At 42.1% G+C, this 20,003-nt stretch overlaps 1 protein-coding gene across 1 annotated transcript in view; it reads right to left on the bottom strand.

Moving 5' to 3' along the window:
• DENND6B (DENN domain containing 6B) overlaps positions 1-20,003 on the bottom strand; it is a 367,826-nt gene that overhangs the window by 292,671 nt on the left and 55,152 nt on the right. The window contains exons 5-6 of the mRNA XM_069229420.1: positions 4,269-4,349; positions 2,881-2,986 (exon numbers count right to left, since the gene is read on the bottom strand). Of these exons, the coding sequence (XP_069085521.1) occupies positions 2,881-2,986; positions 4,269-4,349 (187 nt within the window). The remainder of the gene's footprint in view (positions 1-2,880; positions 2,987-4,268; positions 4,350-20,003) is intronic.

The raw sequence follows: 20,003 nt of genomic DNA on the forward strand, positions 1-20,003 counted from the left end.
AAGCTATATTCTGCTGAAGGGGTTATAAAGTTATATTTTGTAGAAGGTGATATACCATTGCATTGTGGAATGATTTACATTATTTGCTGCTTTATCCAATGTTAACATTGGTCCTGATGATAAGGGAGGAAGAGGGTCCAAGTGGAGAGGCCAGGAAGGTAGAAGGATCAAAATCATGACTTGGCACGGTGGGTTTGTGAGAGTTCAGAGGATTCTGGTTGGATGATCTTAGGTTAGGTAAGGCTATAGCGAGTGAGGGGAGAAGAAAAGTAATCAGGGCTAGGTCATGAATAACTTTGTATAGAAGTGTCAGTAACTTTTTACAAGGTTCTCTTTTTTTTGCAGCGAACCAGACTGGTGGCAAACAGAAGAGGAGGGTGTCCTTGCAGAGATCTTCAAGTGCACACTGCTCTGGCATGCATATGTGAGACCCTTTTCTTCCATTGTTTAGAAAACACCTGAAAAGAGACTTGTGCTTACAGGTCTTCAACAACAAAGTAGCATCAGTGGTGACCCTTCCTCCAGAAGGCACCAGGTCCGGACATGCTAAGGCTCACAGTGTCAAGATTCTTCAATAACCGTTGTCTACGTTCAGGCATACTTTGCCTGAAACTATAAGAATTGGGCTAACTGCACCATTCAGTTAAACACCTGATGATGCACTAAATTACATCTAGATCGAATCAACTACTCCCTATTCTAGAACTCACTTGTAGGTAGCAATAGTGTGCAATGTTCAGCACTGATTGAAACGAGACAAATATATATTTGTTCTAACTGCAGTACATTATTTTTGTTTCTAAATCCCTGGAGATAAATCCCTTCATGCCCGAATTCCACTTGACTCAACTAGGTCACATTTGTGGAATTTCAAACCCTTGCCCGCATCTGTGGGATCCCGTCCTACACCCAGTTGGTAGGTATAATTTGGTTATCTCAGTGGCTTTGGATCTCTCCCTTGCCTCACAAATAGCTGTTAGTCGTGGAATTGCTTTTCCAGCACTGCGATACTCATTACTAGTGGGCTGTTCTTTTCCAATCCCTGTGCAAACTACAGTTTGCACAAGAATTGGAATTACAAATTTTGCTGTATTTACCACATATCTCGCAATTTTCCTGGGTAAATTTCACCAGGTGAAGCCTGCAGCATTTTACTGGGGGAAAATGCCTGGGAAATACTGGTGCATGTGTATTTTGGTATTCAAAGCACCAAAATCCATGGTATACCACATTATAAAAGGACATGACCTGTATTAGGCAATAATTGTCACAACTTTTAAATTCCGATCCCCGTGGTATCAGATTTTAAAAGGTGTGATAATTGTCTTCCCAGGCGGGCCACTCGTAATTTTTTATTTTTAAACCTTTGCTCATTGTGTACCCATAATCAATGCCTATATTGCCTCTGGACTGTCCTGTGGAAACGAATTATCTTGGCCTTGCAGCTAATTTAATCCAGGATTTCAAAATATTTAGAAATCTGCAATAAGGACATTGAACAGCTTGAACAGTTTGAGCATGATCTGAGGAGGTAGGTGCAAGATACTAATAATTTCAAACGGGAGCTGTTGAAACTACATTAGCAACACACAGTGAAACAAACCAGAGGCGTCTTAACATTGAATGTTGTGATTCTGCATGTGCTGCGGACTTCAACTCAAAAGTGGAATAACTTGTAAATTACTTCAGAACTAGTACACTTTGAATGTTAAGATTTCCTAATTCTCAAGAGCAAGGGAACCTGAAATGCTAGTGCAATGATTTGTGAGAAAGGATGTGCTATGTGCATTTGAGGAGACTACTGTGTCGGGTCTGACGGCATCGCGCTTGCCCACTAAAAACATAATAGCAAGACAGCAGGCACTGACACAACGTTGGTGGATATAGCAGATTTAAGCATGCAATAAATGATCACCATAGTAGCCACCCAGAACGCCCCCCGTCAGAAGATGGCTCTAAGATTGACCACTTCCCAGAAGTTAGCCCTGCCACGCCGTGACACAAGCAGGGCCTAGAGATGGTTAAAAAAAAAAATAAACACACACAAAAGGAGTCGCTAGCCTTGGGGTGGGTAGTATCCTTATGGTTTCCTGTAAGGCTCGAGAGCTGAGAGTATTGAAAAACATTCGCTTTTTCAGATCCCGAGGGGGATGCTGTCAGTTCTTACATCTTGAAAGGATTTCCCCAAAAGAACAGAAAGAGCCATCCTGTTTCCTGAGACCACTAACATTCACTGAGAAAAAACCATATTGCTGACTGCAGTCCTCGTCCAATGTGACTCTCCTCCATTGGCTGGAAATGACTAGGACTGATTGTGTCCTTTTACTTACTGAAAGGTGGGTAGATTTTGTAATCTACACTAGAATTATTCATTCTAACTTTTGCCTGCATCTCCGTGGTATTTTACATAAACACAGGCTCCACAACATTATTCATCATATTATAGGAAGTGGAATAATGCAACCTCTGATGTCACTAGAAGGGATGGGGCATATTCTGTAAAATGAACTACTTTACTGGAAGCAACCTAGGTGAAATCAGGATTATCAGCAACCTCATTAAAATAAACAAACTGCGTTCAAAACTCACAATATAAAATTTTCTTTATAATCATCCAAGGGTCTCCCAAAAGAGATGGAAATAGGATGCCAATAGAAAGAGAAAAAGAAAAAGAAAAATAGGACTTCCCAATGGATACAAGTGTTTTCTCGGGAGATAAGGAGGCTATGTAGCCGCGAGAGAAAAGGCCCCCCAAAAAAGGCTTCCCAAACAGTTAAAACAGGTCTTTAGAGAATGAAAGACTGCCTTGTGCAACATTAATAAGTATGGATTGCATCCCTTCTTTCCTTGAGCTTTTCCTTATTTAAAGTCACTCCTCACCAGCTTCCAGACATGGCTCCAATTTCTCGAAGTACTCTGGAGCAATAAGATGCAGCAGCGACTGGAAGAGATTCACATAAGGCAGACGGGAAACCAATACCAGCGACTGTAAGAAACACAGGAGTCAGTGAAAAAGCACTGTTAAGGAATAGACCATAAACTGTAACAGAGAGCAATACAACAGAGAAGTCCAACAAACTCAAAAACAAACAAAAACACAATAGACACACAATGAAATACGATTGGAGTCCAACCACATCATACAGGGACCATGGTCTGAAGCATCTGCAGAAGTCAATCCAAGGGACTGCTAACAAACATGGGCAGTGCCAACAGAGAGAAATGTTGTGTTACCTTATGACCATTATTGACAACTACATTCAGCGCCACTTTTGTCATATTCCAGGGAAGGGTGGGAACCCTACAGCTCATTGTTGACAAACATGCGGATCATAAAATGAACGTTATGTTACCCTTTTATCCACTAATTTGCTTATAATTTTATTAATCATTTGTTATGCACTCTGTGCAGATTACTGGCAATGTTGCCCGCCTTTTGGTCTTGTGTCCATAGGTGTACTGAAATGACGTGAAATGCAGATTTCCACATAAATTGGTGTATCCAGATCGTTACTCTCATGTCTGGTTCTCCCCTGTTCCCTATCATCCAGATTACCTTGTTTCTTTCCCATTTAAACTGCACTGTTAATCCATAATGAACAAGGGTGACCTTTGAGTGGGTGTGGCTGGCAGTAGAGGCAAATGGCCACAGATTGAGCATGCTCCCGCCCAGCCACCCTGAATCCCTCCCTAGTCTAATTGCCCATGGAACCCCATTGCCCCATTTCAGCTACCAGCAATAGCTAAATCGGTGGTTAAATGGGGGCCGCTGAGTGGAGGTAGCCCTGCGTGGTCGAGCTCCCCCAAGGTCTTCCCTTGAAGATAGCTCTGAACACCCAAGATGGCGGCCAGCATCAGGATGATGGAGCAGCAGCTGAGGCCCTGGGGTTTTGGCTCCAACAGGGGCCACAGTGAGGACTAACGCAGCCCCCAGATGAGGGACCGGCCCAGCCTGGCTGTATTGGTGGAGAAGTAGAACAGCGGGGTGGCAGCAGCCCTGATCTCTTGGGCCCTCTGCGCACACAAGACCAGAAGCCGAAGGATCCAGGTGTGCTGGGCTGCAGAATGTGCAGAATAGCACATTTTCAGTCATATCAGGGATGAAAAACGTGTGAACAGCTCTTTTATGAGCCTCACAAAGCAAATGTAATAATGTTGAAGAGAAAGGGAGAAAGGATAAAGGACAGCTGTCGTACCATGAAGACAAAAGAACCATTCTGGAGAAAGGGTGTGAAAGATTAGAGTACCAGGTCAAGAGAGAAGCTCACCTTTTGGAAGTATCCTCTCTTTACTGAGCTGTCCTTGACTTGCCGGAAATACACATAGCCGAAGAAATGTGCTGTCTCCCTCTACAAAGAAAATCAATAACCCCATCATCACCATAAAAGTTTTACATTGTCACCCAAAATTAGAATTACAGTGAGAAGTTCCCAAACAATTCAACACAAAAATATACCAGATCCCAAGGTATTGTAATTGGTAGTTTACAGTGTAACTCTCAATTATACCTCCCAATGTCCACTGTTGTCACAACTGAAACATATACTACTTTGCTAATCAGACATCTACTAATTGTCTACATCTCCACAAGTTCCTAAACAATGAATTTCCTGGAAGCCTGCATTAGGTCATATCAGGAAACTTACCACACTTCCACAGACACTGTACATCTCCCTGCCTTAATACAATATTGACACTGCTGTCTTTGCACTAGAGTGGGAATTATCAGGAAGGGCACAAAGACAGCAATGAGACATGAGATGTTCTCCATCAAGATAATTAGTTACGTATCTCCAACAAATAATCTTCTTGGAACTAATAATTATATAACCTCCTTAACTCCTAAGAAGGGTCCTCTTTTGGTTACTGTTAAGAACAAGTGCCTTGTCATCTCGGAGAAGCCTGTATTACAAATTTCAATGTTATTTCTTTGGCATTATATTTATAATCCTTTAGCATGGATATTACGTGGACACGCAGACCTTCAGAGAACACTGTGCATTGCAGAGACAATTACTTGTAACAAAAAGAAGCCCGCTGACAGAAGACCAGTACCCAGAGGTAAACTGAAGGCAGTAATTTAGGATGTAATCAACTTCAGAGAGCTTTCTGAACCCAGTCGTTGCCATAATTAGCTTCCGTCATCATTGTCTTTCTTTGGGACCTTAATCAGCTGGGTTATCAGATATGAACCTATACCGCATTTATGCTTTTGATAAAAGAAGGCTCAAAGTTCCTTTAATCTGCAAACAACTAGTTTTCGTCCTCAAAAAGAAAAATACACTGTTGTAAACACATGTAATTTTTAAATAGAAAGGGTTTCTGGGTAACAAAATCCAAGAACTGCTCTCCAACCCAAAGACCCCAATAACCATTGTAATTTCTGTTGCCAAATTAAGCACACAATTGCTTATTAAAGTTCAACTACAGTAATCAATTATTCTTTTCATCTTTTTAATTCGTCTCCATTTACTCATCATTTTGTTTCATACACACACTCCATCTAAAGACTGCTTCTTTTTACAAGTTCCTTTGTTAATCAGTTTAGCACTACAATTGTCACATGCACATCTACTGCTAACACCTGTTTCACAGAAACCCACTCTTGCAAGGCTGCCATTGATACAGAGTAGACAAATGTTATTCCCAAAAGAAGCTTATAATCAATCAATATTTATAATTTACGTAAGAATAATGAATAGATTAAAAATAATTAAATCTAAAATCAATTTTAAACTTTGGCTTGCTAAAGTATGTGCTAAACAATTTTAAACCTTCCATTTTTAACCCTTTTATACCCGATGGAAAACTATTTAATTTTATCTAATGTAAAATTCATATGTACATGCTGAGAAAATACTTGAAACAAAGGGATGGTGGCCTTCATCAATCGTCTTATAAATTAGAAATCAGACTACAAATAAATTACTCCATGTTATCTACTGTTACACTGGTCATTTTCAAAACTTACATATTAATACCAATATCAGGCTGCATATTAATTTCTGTACAAATATTGTCACCTTCTATCAACTAAGACAGGTTGTAAATATATTCATTTGTATGCCACCAAGGGTTATTTTTACCTCACAAACATAATCCATTAGTTTTATATCTGTATTACCATCTACTATCTATATTTATTTTTTTCGAAGACAAAAATAGGAGGTTCCTAAGCTTGGTTCTACTGAATGGTGGGTAAAAGGCTCTCACAATTTCATATCTTGTTTCAGATTTGTTCGTAGGTCAACTCAGTCACATTCTTCTGATACTTTTAGTTTCAAATTACTGCAAACATCACAAAATGTTCATTATTCAAAAAGTAGCAAAACACAGCAGGATATTTTTTTTACTTAATGGTTTTCTAAAGAACTTTATAGAGTAACCCCTGAATCAATCCTGTAAAGGTGAGGACACCATTTAATTTAGAGACACCTGCACAGCAATTGAAACTGGCGGCTCATTTGTAGTGTATTCGTCTGTTAACGCAGTGGTGCCATTTTTTATTGCATTTATATTCACAGGAAAACACCTGCCAAAGCGCTAACAAGCAGTGTGGCGTGGAAGTTGAAGCCATTTTAACTTCCAGTTTTTGAGCGTTGCCAAATCTGAATCTGAAATTCTCTTTAATCAATATTACTATCTGACAGGATAAGAATATATAAATATTTTCCTTATTTCACACCTATTCTGTTACACCATCAGCTTCACTGTATGAAGGTCAGAAGAAATGATCGTTCACAGTCATGGTTCAATGTGATTATTAATTTCAAAGGAGGAAGTTATTATTCCCAGCCACTAGCCCCTACTGTGATTCAAACCTGTATGTCTCTACCTTCACAGTTAAGTCTTTGCTCTATTGCGCCCAAAAGCTTAGATAAAAGAGAGACAAGAAAAATAGTTTGGAAAGAAATTTAGGCTCAGGTTAAGAAACAAAAAAAAAAAAAGAAGTCCTTTGGTTTAAGTGGATTATTTAACATTTGCTCTAACTATGATAAAGTAACATGTTGGAAAGCAGTATTAAATAAAGTTATATATTTAATCATAATAATATGTCACAGACCAATTCATTAATACTGTGTTTTCATGGGACAAAGTAAACCTTAATGTTACAATGTAGTGTTCTTTTGTAATCACCTTCATCTCCTGATTGGTTATGACCTGTTTATCTATACTTTTATTACTGCACACGTATTCTCTTATGCCACCAGTATTAATGTGTAAAAGTAGAAATATATATATATGCAGGGACTCTGGTCAGCACTAATAGCATTGTAAGCAAAGTAAACAGATACTTGGGTGCAGAGATGCCAAAAGCTCTGCATAAAATAAAAAGAAATCTAAGCTCTGAAAGAATAGGCACACAAGAAGATATCCATCATTCAAAATAACACCCAGGATGTACAAGACATGCATATACAACATTAACAATAAAGGGGATGTGGGTTAAAGCATAAAGGAGATCCCCACTATAAGGCTGAAGTTTAATAAGTTCCTCACCAAAACTTCCTGTTACAGGTACTGACTGACTGTAAATAATCAAATATAAGATGTGCATGCAAAGGCAAGGTCTGTGGAGCTGATATCTTTGGCTATGTTATAAAAGTAACATAAAGACAGTACTCACAGTGGACAAGAAACACCACCTATATTTTCAGCTGTGCCCAGGAATCCTGGCAATCATACAGGAATACAGGTGGTAACAGCAAAGGTGGAGATCCAAAATATATAGCCACGGTAGACATGGAGCTAGCAAAGAGGAGTGCTTAGCAGGAAATAAGGGATTACAAAGGGAACACTTGGCAGTAGGCAAGTAACAAATCACACAAGGAAAATGGAATACAAGGCAGCAGCCAAAATAATGTAGCAAACTACAAACTGGAATGAAGTTAAAAGGAGAGAAAGACTGGAAAAAGGTTAACTTCAGAAAGAGTGAATGTTCAAGTATGGACTAAAATAAGTGTTAGCTCAGGAATTAGAAATCAAGAAACTACTGTAGGCAGTGCTAGTTCAAGAAACAAGGATGAGCTATGGCTCAGAACTATTCTGGCAACAAGGACTGAACAAAGCTCAGGAACACAAGGAAAAAAGGGTCAGCAAACACAAACACTGCTAGAATGACCAACACTAAACTGAAGAAAGTTGCGGCTTAAAAGAGCTCAATACGGTCACATGCCTCAGGAGTGAGCAGGCTAACACTGACCAGCAAAAGGTGTGCTGAATTATTCCACCCATTCTTAACCTGCAGAAGTGGAGACAAAGCAGTGATCTGGGAATTCTAGGTATTGGCATTTTTAGCTAGAAGAAACAGGCTGGCTTCCACAAAACCCTGAGAGAATGAACTGGAAGTTCAGAGTACCGTCCAATAATTCCGGCCCCCTGATATACCTCAGTAAAGAAAATTGTTTTCCAGAGATTTCTATTTTTGATTTGTATCTTTGGATCATTAGAGAAGTAATTTAGCTTGGGTAGACATTGCTGATCCGGGCCAAATTTCTCTGGATAACATTTTTTAAAATGCCACATGTGTTGCAGTGATGATGTAATATTTCAGGAACCATGAGACTTGTATACTTCATTTTGATGTCAAATCATAGGTTTGGGAGTAAAGTAGTGCTATAGAGACAGAAAATAACTCCTCAGATCAACCCTTCCACCACATTCCAAAATGGTGGCTATAGTAGGGGAAGAAGATACATATATAAAAATGAAACAAATAATAATAATGTATTTTAAGCCTTTTATGTATACACCAAACAATGATTATGATCTGAATATTAAAATAATGTTTATTACTCTTGTTTAGACACATTTTCATAGTTCACTTTATATGTTTTGGCAATCGCTCTTAGTACATTTGCAGAATGTTGAACATTTGAGAAGAGCATATGAACAGGGACATCTTTTTGTAGCACAGGTTTTGCAAGTACATGTAAGTTCTGTGGATAGAGGCTTTAGAAATTTTGTAGGTTTTAGCACCCCATCAATAACTTCCCAACTAAATTAACACAGATCTTTCTCTACATATTCGTAATCCAAAACATTTACACATCTTCTGATCCAGTAGAACGCTCTTTTAATGTGCCCATGCACAGAATATGAAGGTTACTTAGCGGGACTGATCTCCTGAACTCACTGTACCAAAGACTGTCAAATGCGTGACAGTCACAACTCATTTTCCACACACAATATATTTTTTCTACGTCTTTAAAGTCACATTCTTCTTCTGTCTCTGCAAATCCTTGTAGAAACTTCACAGGCTCAGCAGTTAAAGCTCCAAGCTTTGTTCCAATTTTGCACATAGTGTCATCACCAATAAGAATATGAGCTTGGGCATTTCTGGGTCAGGTTTCTTGTAAACAACATGAAATTCAGTGTTCAGAGAAGCATCAGCAATGTTTTGATGAGTTAACATCTCCTAGTTCATCTTGTTCGATGTTGATGACCAGAATTTATCAAGTTGCACAGGTATAGGTGTCAAATTTTTGATGCAGGCAAAGACAATGTGCAGCTCTTGCAAGGTGCACACTGACTGAAATCTGTAGAACAGTCTGAACAACCTCTACGAAGTTTTGCAAGGATGAAATCTTGACTATTGGCAATGATGACAGTCTACAACAACAGCAGTTTTCAATGAAGACACATTTTTTTATTGAAATTGTTCAGGTGAAAGTTTTTTTTTCATACTCTTACACAAGTTTGTGCTTCACTGGTTTGGTTGCAGCATCTCCAACAAATAATGCGTTTGTTGGAATAAGATCATGCAACAGAATGTCCTTGATAAATTCACTCCTTTCTTTTGCAACATCCATCCTTCTATGTGCTTGCAAAAGTTGTTTTTTTGTACTTTTTGTAACCTGTTTTGTAGTGGCTGGTTCAATGAAACTCGTACTATAGCAACTGAAGCGTGGAAGTTTAGGTTTAGTGATTATGTCAAACAGCTTGTTCACTTTCAATACAAATCTGTCCTGATTCAGTTCTGCGAATAGTTTCAATCCATGTTCCAGGGCATCCAAATATTGTTTGGTCACAAAGTTGTGTAGTCGCACAAGCTCAGTCATTTCAAAGAGCTTTCCATACTGCTGCATATAATCAAGAAGGCTGCCAACATGTTTATTAAAATGTTCCCCTCTCTTGCCCACAGGTTTGTGATGAGGAACAGTTTCATGATGGTCTATTATTTTGAATTTGCAACCTCTCTGAAAACATTGTAAATAGAATGTACTCTGCGGTTAACTAGCTGTCATTAAGCAACATATTCACTTTTACATGCCTGACCAACAATTCCCTTGGAGCCTTTCTGTGATCTCTGGATTGTCTGTTCCAGTTTCAAATCTTCAGCCACAGCAGTGGAACTTCCCTCTCTGTCTTTCACCACAAAATGTCTTTGGATGCATTTTCTTCAGAGGTATGCTTTTTCCACCTTTGGCTTCTTCACCCTTTCCAAAAACCAGGACCCATATCTCAGGTAGTTGATGTAATAGAATTTGCGAAACACAGTAATCAGTGACTACACAGTCTCCACGTGCAGCTCCAAACCACTTTCTCATTCAGCATGTACCAAGTTTTTCACAAAAGCTATCGTGTGCAAAACATTTCCCCAGTACTGGCATAGTTCTGATTTTCTTCACATTCTTTGAAATTGTTTTTCAGGTTTTCTGATTTTGAACTGAGTGTACTGAGCATTGCCAGGCTTTCCATTATGTCTTTTGAATGAAGTGCACCCTATGCCTTGTTCACTTCTGAGATATGCAAAACATAATTTGTCATTCTTAATCCAGAAAGCATTAAAACACAATGTTTCTATAGCCTCAGATATAATGGGCATACTTCGTAACAAACAAACATAATGAGTTCTGCTCAATACTAAATGGAAAAAGATTTCAGCCTCAATAAGTACATCGTCTATGCCACATCTACTGAGATAACTTCCTGCACACTGCAACGCAACTTATGTCATGTGAGAAACAACCATCACTGGATAAAGATCATTACATTTTACTGGATTGCTTGTAAAAATGTCAGCTACAATACAGAAAACACCTTCATTACAGAAAATTGGCATACTAGGCTGGTCTTCAAGCTGAACATGCACACTTTGGACATTTTTAGAGCTTCATATACTGTTGTGTAGTTTGTGACTGGAGATGGTATTAATGGTAGAAACCCGACCTTCTTCAGTGGGACAGTATTCTGGGAGATCAGAACAGGAATTACAACCCACAGAGGAACTGTTGTTTCTTCATCCTTCAGTCCACACCGAATGAGCAATATGATAAATTCAGTTAAATCAGTTTACGGATCACAAGATCAGGTAGAAGAAGATCCATGTACTAAGCCACATTTAAACTTTCTGGTAGACTGGAACATGTTGATGGCTTTTGCACAAGTTGGCAAGGCAGTTGGGTTTTAAGTTTGCAGCTTTGTTTGTTTATGGCTGCAGCTGACACAGCCTGTTTTCCATCAGCTACTTCATTGGTACAGTCTTGAAAAACATCATGGCAGAATTATGTGTGCTGGATGTTCTAGACGAAGAGCAGACTTCAAAATCAAAATTATCAAGAACAGCAATTGTAAATCCTTTCCTGGTAAAGGGACTTGGAAGTACTGTGCTGTTGGATGCACAAGAATTTGCAGCATGAGCTGCTAACAAGTTCCTGCTCTGTATTATGCCATTATAACTTGTTGATACACCAATCACATTCACTGAAGTGATTAGCTCTCTGCTTTTGCACTTGTCAGATTGCATGGGCAGTCATCATGTGTAGTGGAGTTTTCTTTTTGCTGTGATGTCATTCATAAAACATGATTTGGAAAAGACACTACATTTGCACAGCATAAGCCTGACGGTTCATTGGACTGTCTTCCACTTCTTTGCTTAAATCTTCAAAGTCATCACCAATGTTGTCGGCTTGGTACATGGCCTGAGAGCCGAAGATGGCGGACGCATAATCACAGCACTCCGCTCTGGCCTAATAAGGATCCTGCTAAACACTGTCCTAGGGGGCTCATCGGCACCCATCCTAGGTGGATAACACACTCCAATTCCAGAGAAGACTGATGGTCAAGCTCTGAGGTCGATCCCGAAGGAGCAAGCGCAAACGGAGGACCGTGAGGCTGGAGCATGCACCTAACCCAGCGAGACCTCAAGAAATGAATGGGAGAACTAGACGAAAGAGTACAGAGACTGGAATGGAATGGAGGGCCGAAGATACAGAGGGACATAACCGGACTAATGGAAGAGTGGTTGGCCTGCCGTAGGGCACAGAACAAAACAACATGGTTCCGTACCTGGAGAAATAGTTTACTTCAGAAGTAGCACCGGATCGTCTGACACCCTTATTTCCTATTGAGCGAGCCCAGAGAGTCCCTGGCAGGCCCCCACAATCGGGCAGACCTCCATGTACAATTGTGGTGAGACTTCTGCATTTTAAAGAAAGAGACACTCTTCTTCAGATGGCAAGGGAAAGCGGCCCATACACAATAGGCTATGGGAAAGTAACACTATTTCCGGACTACATGTTGGCAGTTCAATCCAAGCGAGTCTTCTTTATGTCAATCAAGAAAGTTCTACGTGAGGAAGGGATCCAATACTCATTGATGTTCCCTACCAAATTGAGGATAATACTGAAAGATAAGACCTATTTTAATAAGGACCCAGCGGCGGCATGTGACTGGCTTGACTTGAACAGAATTGAATTGAACACTGCTGCCACAAAAGAGCAACATAATGGAGACCCACAGAGTTCGAGGAAAAGACCAAGGAGAACACGAAGCAGACAAATGCTGAGGAAACTGAGCAAAGTGGACACGGACCGAGACAGGGCAGCAGCACCATAGGTAAAAGCAGATCTCCTGAATAAACCAGGTTCTGCTTCTGAACCAGAATTACAATCGGACAAGCAGTCAATGGACTCTGAGTCAGGGGCTCCACGCTGACACAAGAGGTGTTGCCCGGGGTGACACCTCAGCCAGTGGAAGATTTGATTTGACCAGACGGGCAACCAAAGAAGTCTTTCACTGGGAACCAGAGAAGGTGGTCCTTCAGGACAAGAATAGGGGAGGCAAAGAGGAAAGAACAGGAAAACAGGAATAAGACAGCTGAGGGCAGTCGAGATGCCTCCGGGGAACTAACACCCACAGGAAACCTAGACACCCCCAGATATATAAATAAATTAAAAAAAAGTGTCCTCAAAGCTATGGCCTGGGCAAGGCCCCAGGGATGGAGTAATGGGCTGGCTGGAGCAGCCTATAATGGTACCCTAGATAGCTGCCTTCATCTAACCACCAGCAAAGCTGGGTGAACAGGACTAAATGGACTAGATGCAGGGGTGTGGAATTTATTAAAATATCTACTTGTCCAGGGGACAGGTTGCTTCTCAAATCTACTTGTCCTGTAAAAAGATCTACTTGTCCCTTTGGTGCCATGTAGTGTGGCGACAAATTATGGCAGCAATCTCATTATGTAAGAGCTCTGATAATAGCCTCTCTGATTATGCCAGGGCTACTACCATAGTAGGGCTTGAATACTTGCAGTTTCAATCCCTACTGTAGCAATTTCCTTATTTTGCCACCTTTCTGCAGATCTGCATACTGGGGCTGGAGGAAGCAGTAAGCAATAGTTTCAGGGCTGGAATGCCTTTGAGTCTGCAAACCTACTAACCTGCATGTTTTAAAGATTTTCACCAGCTTCTCTCTAATATTTTCCCATAATAAGAAAGGTTGCACATTTACTCCTGACAATGGCAGAATTAGAACTTCTTCCAGGGTTGGGAAGAAAGTGGCTGGAGGGAAAATGAACTTGTAAATGCTCAACAGATTTTCACATGAGCAAATCTACACATGCGTATTTACCCATGCTAAAATACAGTTCACAAATATTTTATAGGGGTAAGACATATACCATGGGTGCACTTTTGTGACTTTCTTTAAGAATTTGGGGCCACGTGTAGGTAGGTTCAGATTTGCGACCCGCAAATTGCGAGTCGCAAATCCGAATGTAGGATGGTGTCCCTGACACCATCTGTGATTTGCAAGGGCTTCGCAAATGCCCACCTCATGAATAATCATGAGGTGGGTCGCAATTTGCGACCCCCTGGCGAATGGCGGCCCTCACAGGGATGGTGGCTTGCTGGAGACAGCAGACCACCATGTCTGTGACTGCTTTTCAATAAAGCAGTTTTTTTTTGTAATGCAGCCCGTTTTCCTTAAAGGAAAACGAGATGCATTACAAAAATGAAAAATGAAACGTTTTCGTTTCATTTTTTCAGAGCAGGCAGTGGTCCCCAGGACCACTGCCTGCTCTGAAAAAATGTTTACAGTGACATTGACAATGGGGAAGGGGTCCCATAGGGACCCCTTCCCTTTTGCGAAAGTGTTAGCACCCATTTGAAATGGGTGCAAACTGCGATTGGTTTGCGCCCGCGTTCGTGGTCACATAACAATCCTACATTGCACTGCGAGTCGCGATTAGGAAGGGAACACCCCTTACTAATTGCGAGTCGCAAACCCATTTTGCAATTCGGTAACCAGGTTACCAAATCGCAAAACTGGATTTGTGCATCGCAATGTGCTTTTTGCACATCGTAAACAGCGAAAGTCGCTGTTTGCGACATACAAAAAGCTACCTACATGTGGGTCTTGGTCCCTAATTAGGTCTGGTGTTAACAAAGACATTTTGTTTTTATTAAACTTCTATTTCTCTCTCTTTCGGCTGGCTTTACTGTGAGTGATCGCATTCTGCTCTTCCACAAGGAGCATATTGGCACACAAAGTAGTTTTGTTCAGTGTCAGGAACTACAGTGGCAATCAGTGACGTAACGAAACTGGAGGGTGCCCCTTTGCAAAGAACATGGAGGAGCCCCCTCTCCAGACTCACTCAGGGCAGGTGCTGTGTTGAAGGGGCCCCCTGGAGGGCGGCTGTGGGGCCTTTGTTATGCCACTGGTGGCAACATGTGCTTTTAGAGTTCAAAAACCTTTTTTTTTTTTTTTTGCCAGGGTTTGTTACAATGTTGAGGGCCTGGTAGCTCCCAAAACAATAAAGTGTTACAAAAGCCATGTCAAAACAAGACACGCATTGATGAAACTAAAAGACTTATAAAAAATATGTCAGATCAGTTGGCTTTGTCAGTGTTTGTTTATTTTCATGCTTCCCATAATCGTGTTGAAAATGGTTACACTGATTTCCCATTAGAAATATTTTTGGGAAATACTAGAATGCATCAACACATTTTACTAAAAGACACTTAATTTGCATCTAATCAGAGAGCATTCTGGGAGCATTATACTTCGCCTCATAGCCTAAACTTTTCAAACATGTGTATACACGTTTATTTTTTTTTGTACTGGAACCAACGTCATTAGTGAAGTGTGACCTTAAAACATTTATTTACAGCACTCACCCTAATAATGAAGGCTTTCAAATAATGAACCATAAATACAAGTTCGAACAGCATTATCTTTTGGAAACACATTACCTCAACTGCAGAGAGCTCCACTCTCTGTAAACAGGCAGCCAAAGGGTTTGGGCTGCAGAGGGTTGGGCCTACTTGTCCCAAGGACAAAGTAAACATAAAAACTTGTTGCCCTTGACCCCAAACAAGATGTCCCGGGCGTCGGGCGATAGGAATTCCACATCCCTGTAGATGTGTTTGGTTTTTGAAGTTTGCAGGTTTGGACGGCCGGACGTTGCAGCGCCTGGGGTTGGGGAGTTTTATGTTGGGGTTGATCTTGTTTGGACATCTCTGGGGTAACCAGCCTAACTAGATGGTCAGCAGGGGGCTTGCGAAAGCGACGGAGGGGACATAGGTTCAAAGCATGAACCACACTGACATACATATCCAGGAATGTGCCGGGAATGTGGTCAACGTCTAAGCGATATGCCGTCTACTGCTATCTGAAGTGCAGAGGGGTACAAAGAGCCATGCTACAAGAAACTCACCTAGCAGGCAGAGAGTTAGACCAACTCTGTCGAAGGTGGCGGGGACAACTTTTTTCAACCTCCTACTCGACTTATGCATGAGGGACCCTGCTATAGATAAAGGTGGGTACTGCATTTGAACCCTCTCACTGCCTGACAGACAAAGAAGGTCGGTATATCTTAGTAACGGGTAGGCTTATGGGCAAGGAACTCACGTTAGGAAGTAAATATGCACCTAATCATGACCAACTGGCCTTCTTGCAGACCCTGTCCGCACCAATGGGAAAACTGGCAAGCAGAGCTTTGGCGTTGGGGGAGACTACAACTGTGTGATGGACATACTGCTGGACAGATCCACCCCTCCTGTCAGGTGCACCCGCACATAAATTAGCCACCGGCTTTGCAGAATGGCAACATAGCTGGGGCTTAGTTGATATCTGAAGGGTCGGGACTTCTCCTTTTACTCACCCCTACACTCCCTATATACAAGACTAGATGCCGTCCTCTGCTCAGATCAACTGAGTGGAAGTATATCTTTTACAGAATATCTTGGACGCACACTGGCTGAATACAGCCCCATACTGCAGGAATTTAGTGTATCCGATGATAAACCAGTGATCCCCCACGTGGCAACCATATAGGGAGTTGCTACATGCAACTGTAGCGGATGACTTCATTACTAATCAGGGCACAGCCTCATCTCCCTTGGTGGAGTGGGAAGCGTTCAAAGTGGTGCTATGAGGCCACTGCTTGGGACAATCTGTGGGCATCACTAGGGAGCTCATTGCAGAGCTCCACACATTAGAAATGACTTAACACATTGGAAACCTCCACGACCACAAACCCTACAGCATGCCAAAAGTTACTAGATGCTAGGAAGAACATGGGACGGTGGTGGAAAAACTGAGATGTCATGATCATAAAACATACATGAGCAGAATCCATGCAGAGGAGGGTAAATCAGGAAGATCATTGGCATGGCTGATCAGGCCTGAATCCAGGGGATCACCAATTACACAACTAGTGACGGGGATTGGAACACAGGTCTACCTACCACGGGACATCAATAGGGAATGGACAATATTATGAGGAATTGTATAGTGCCCTGACATGCAGAATGTTTCAACTGGGCTCCCTCTCCGGACTCTAGCCTCGGATGTGAAGAGGGAGCTAGGGGGACCGATTACATTGCACGAGATAAAACAAGCTATAAAAGACATGGCGAAAGGTAAGACGGAGGGCAATGACTGACCTCCAGCAGAGTTTTACGCAACATATGCCACCCTGTTGGTGCCGAAGCTGGAACTCCTTTACACAAAGTTGCTACGACTTAGATCCCTACCTGCCTCGACTCATGGCGCTATGGTAGTGCCTTTGCCCAAGACGAGGACAGCTGGGGCACCAGTTACAGCATTTCGTACCTTATCTATGCTCAATATGGACTTTAAAATTTTAAGTAAGATCCTGGCAACCAGACTGCTCCCACACATGCAGGCACTCACCCACGAAGATCAAAATGGTTTCATCCCACAATGGAGCACATCTGTTAATCTTAGGAGACTTTATCATATACTTTACCACCCAGAGGTCATAACCCAACCAGCAGCACACATCTTGTCGGTAGATCTAGAGAAGGCCTTTGATTCCATGCGGTGGGACTAACTGATGGGAGTGATGACTAAGATGGAAATGGGGGAGGATTGGATAAGGTGGGTCGCCCTACTGTACGAGAAACCAACAGCGAGGGTTAAGACAGATGCTACCATTTCAGAAGAGTATAACATTTACAGGGGCACCAGACAGGGTTGCCCGTTATCACCACTTCTATTTATCCGAGCGATAGAACCACTGGCAGAACATTTTCGTCAACACAGGAAGGGGAAGGCATTCAAATAGAGGGCATAGAACACATAATATACCTATATGCAGATGATATTTTACTGTATCCATCCAATGGTGGAGCAGGGGTGGTGCGAGCGATGCAACGCCTGGAGGATTTCAGTGTGATATCAGGCCTTAGGGTAAATAAAACCAAGATCTATCTGTTTTCGTGCAAGCCCCATGTGACAACCTGGCGGAACTACAGTGGGCGCCAGTGACCTCTAAGTATTTAGGTATACAAATATACCATCAACTAACTGGAAGACATGAAGGAAGGGATCCTAGACAGGGCGCTGTGCTCGCTACGTGCTAGTGTGGCATTCTGGAGAACCTTCACCCTGCCACGGATTGCTAGGGTGGCATTCTCCAAAATGGTGATGCTGCCCCGCTGCTATACTATCTTGCCAATACCCCAGTGAAAATACTTAGGGCGTGGTTCAAGCAACTAAATAGCCTGCTCAGAGACCTAATCTGGAACTGGGATAGGCACAGAGTCTCACTGCACATCTTACAAAAGCTAGCGGAATTGGGGGGGGGGGGGGGAGGGGGGGACTGGAAGTGCTGAACTTTGAGTTGTACTACCAGGCTGCTCAACTACAGTGGGTGACTAGATGGATGGCTGGGACCAACGAATGGAGCCTGAGTCAGTTGGGGTTAGCACCTAACCAGAACAAACTAATTGCTAATTTACTGTATCATGAGACCCAGCTTCAACGGGCAGGAGTGTTGATGCAGACAGCCATACATGGATGGCGTGGGGGTTAGAAGATGAACGTGGGGAGCCCCACGGTACGCTTGAGAATTGCCACTGGTGGGACTACCACATGGGAAACCAGTGTGTTACTTTGCCAAAAAACAATTAAAGGTATGGAGAAGCAGGTGTGACAATGACAGGAGACTGCTTTAAAATGGGGACACTGATATTGGGCCAACCACTGATAAATTTCAACTCCCACCTGGCCAATGTTTGCTCTACGAGGCATGGGCGAATGCTTTCCAAGATTTAAGGGAACAGGACAAGAGGCACCCCCCACAACACCAGGTTCTGCACACACTGTTAACCCTAGGCACCTCCACAAGACAAGTGATGGATATATAAAGGCACTAACTGGCATTACACAGTTGCCTATGACCGCATTCAAAGCCGGAAGGGATGCTGGAGCATGATATACTAAATCCGGACACACAGACTCCAGGTGATTTACAGGGATAAAACTAGATGCTGCCCGAAATGTCACACACCAGATACCCATTTCAAACACAATGTGTGGGAGTGCCCACATTTGTTCAGGAGTTCTGGGTGGCAACCCTAAAGCACCTTTGGGAATCGAATTAGGCGGGCACCCCGTAGACCATGGTATCATGTTTGCTGGGGGACTTTCCCAGACCTGCCAAGAGCAAGGTGGGTACAAAGTTCCTGGACTTGGCCCTGGCCTTGGTTAAATTAAAATTGCAAAGGCATGGAAATCCAGTACTGGGATCACAGGAGAAACATTGGCAAAAGAGGTCACAGTGTGCGCTGGGGTGGAGGGACAGATCCTGCGCCGAGAGGATGCACAGAGCACTAGATGCCAACCTATGGCGGAGCTACGCCAGGAGGGGTTGAATGGATGGGAAACCTCTTCAACACTAGGATCGCGAGGGAAACGGGACAGCACGAGTGAAGGGAGTAGATGGGATAGTTGCAGACCAAGAGGTACGAAGAGGGCAACAGACAAAGGCCCCACAGGGGTGAAGGGACAATACTCCCCAACCCACTATAGATAAATAATATCTCAAAAGAGAGTGGCTAACACAGGACGTTGAGGAGAGCCTGCTCATGACCCTTCCAGAAGCAGAATATGACTAAATGCGCCATAAAAACTAGTAACATGCCCTTACTCAAACGTGTGCATGCTTAATAGGGGAGGCTACTCAGAGATGCTTAATTCAATTTATAGTTTAAGTTGTACTGCAATCTATTACGAAACCACTAACGGAAGTATGTCTCTCTCCACACCTTGGATCGCCACAAAGAGAACACAAGATGAGGCATAAATGATATGCTTTGATTAATAGCAGGGAAATGCTGCTGATTGCATTATTGTGTGTTACCAGTGAAGCAGGAAACACTCAAGATGAATGCAATAAAGATATCTTTAAAAAAAAAAATCTATGTTGTCAGCTTTTGTTCCGAACTCAAGAACTTTAGTTTGTAACAATT

The sequence above is a fragment of the Pleurodeles waltl genome, chromosome 4_1, assembly GCF_031143425.1.
Source record: "Pleurodeles waltl isolate 20211129_DDA chromosome 4_1, aPleWal1.hap1.20221129, whole genome shotgun sequence".
NCBI lineage: Eukaryota > Metazoa > Chordata > Amphibia > Caudata > Salamandridae > Pleurodeles > Pleurodeles waltl.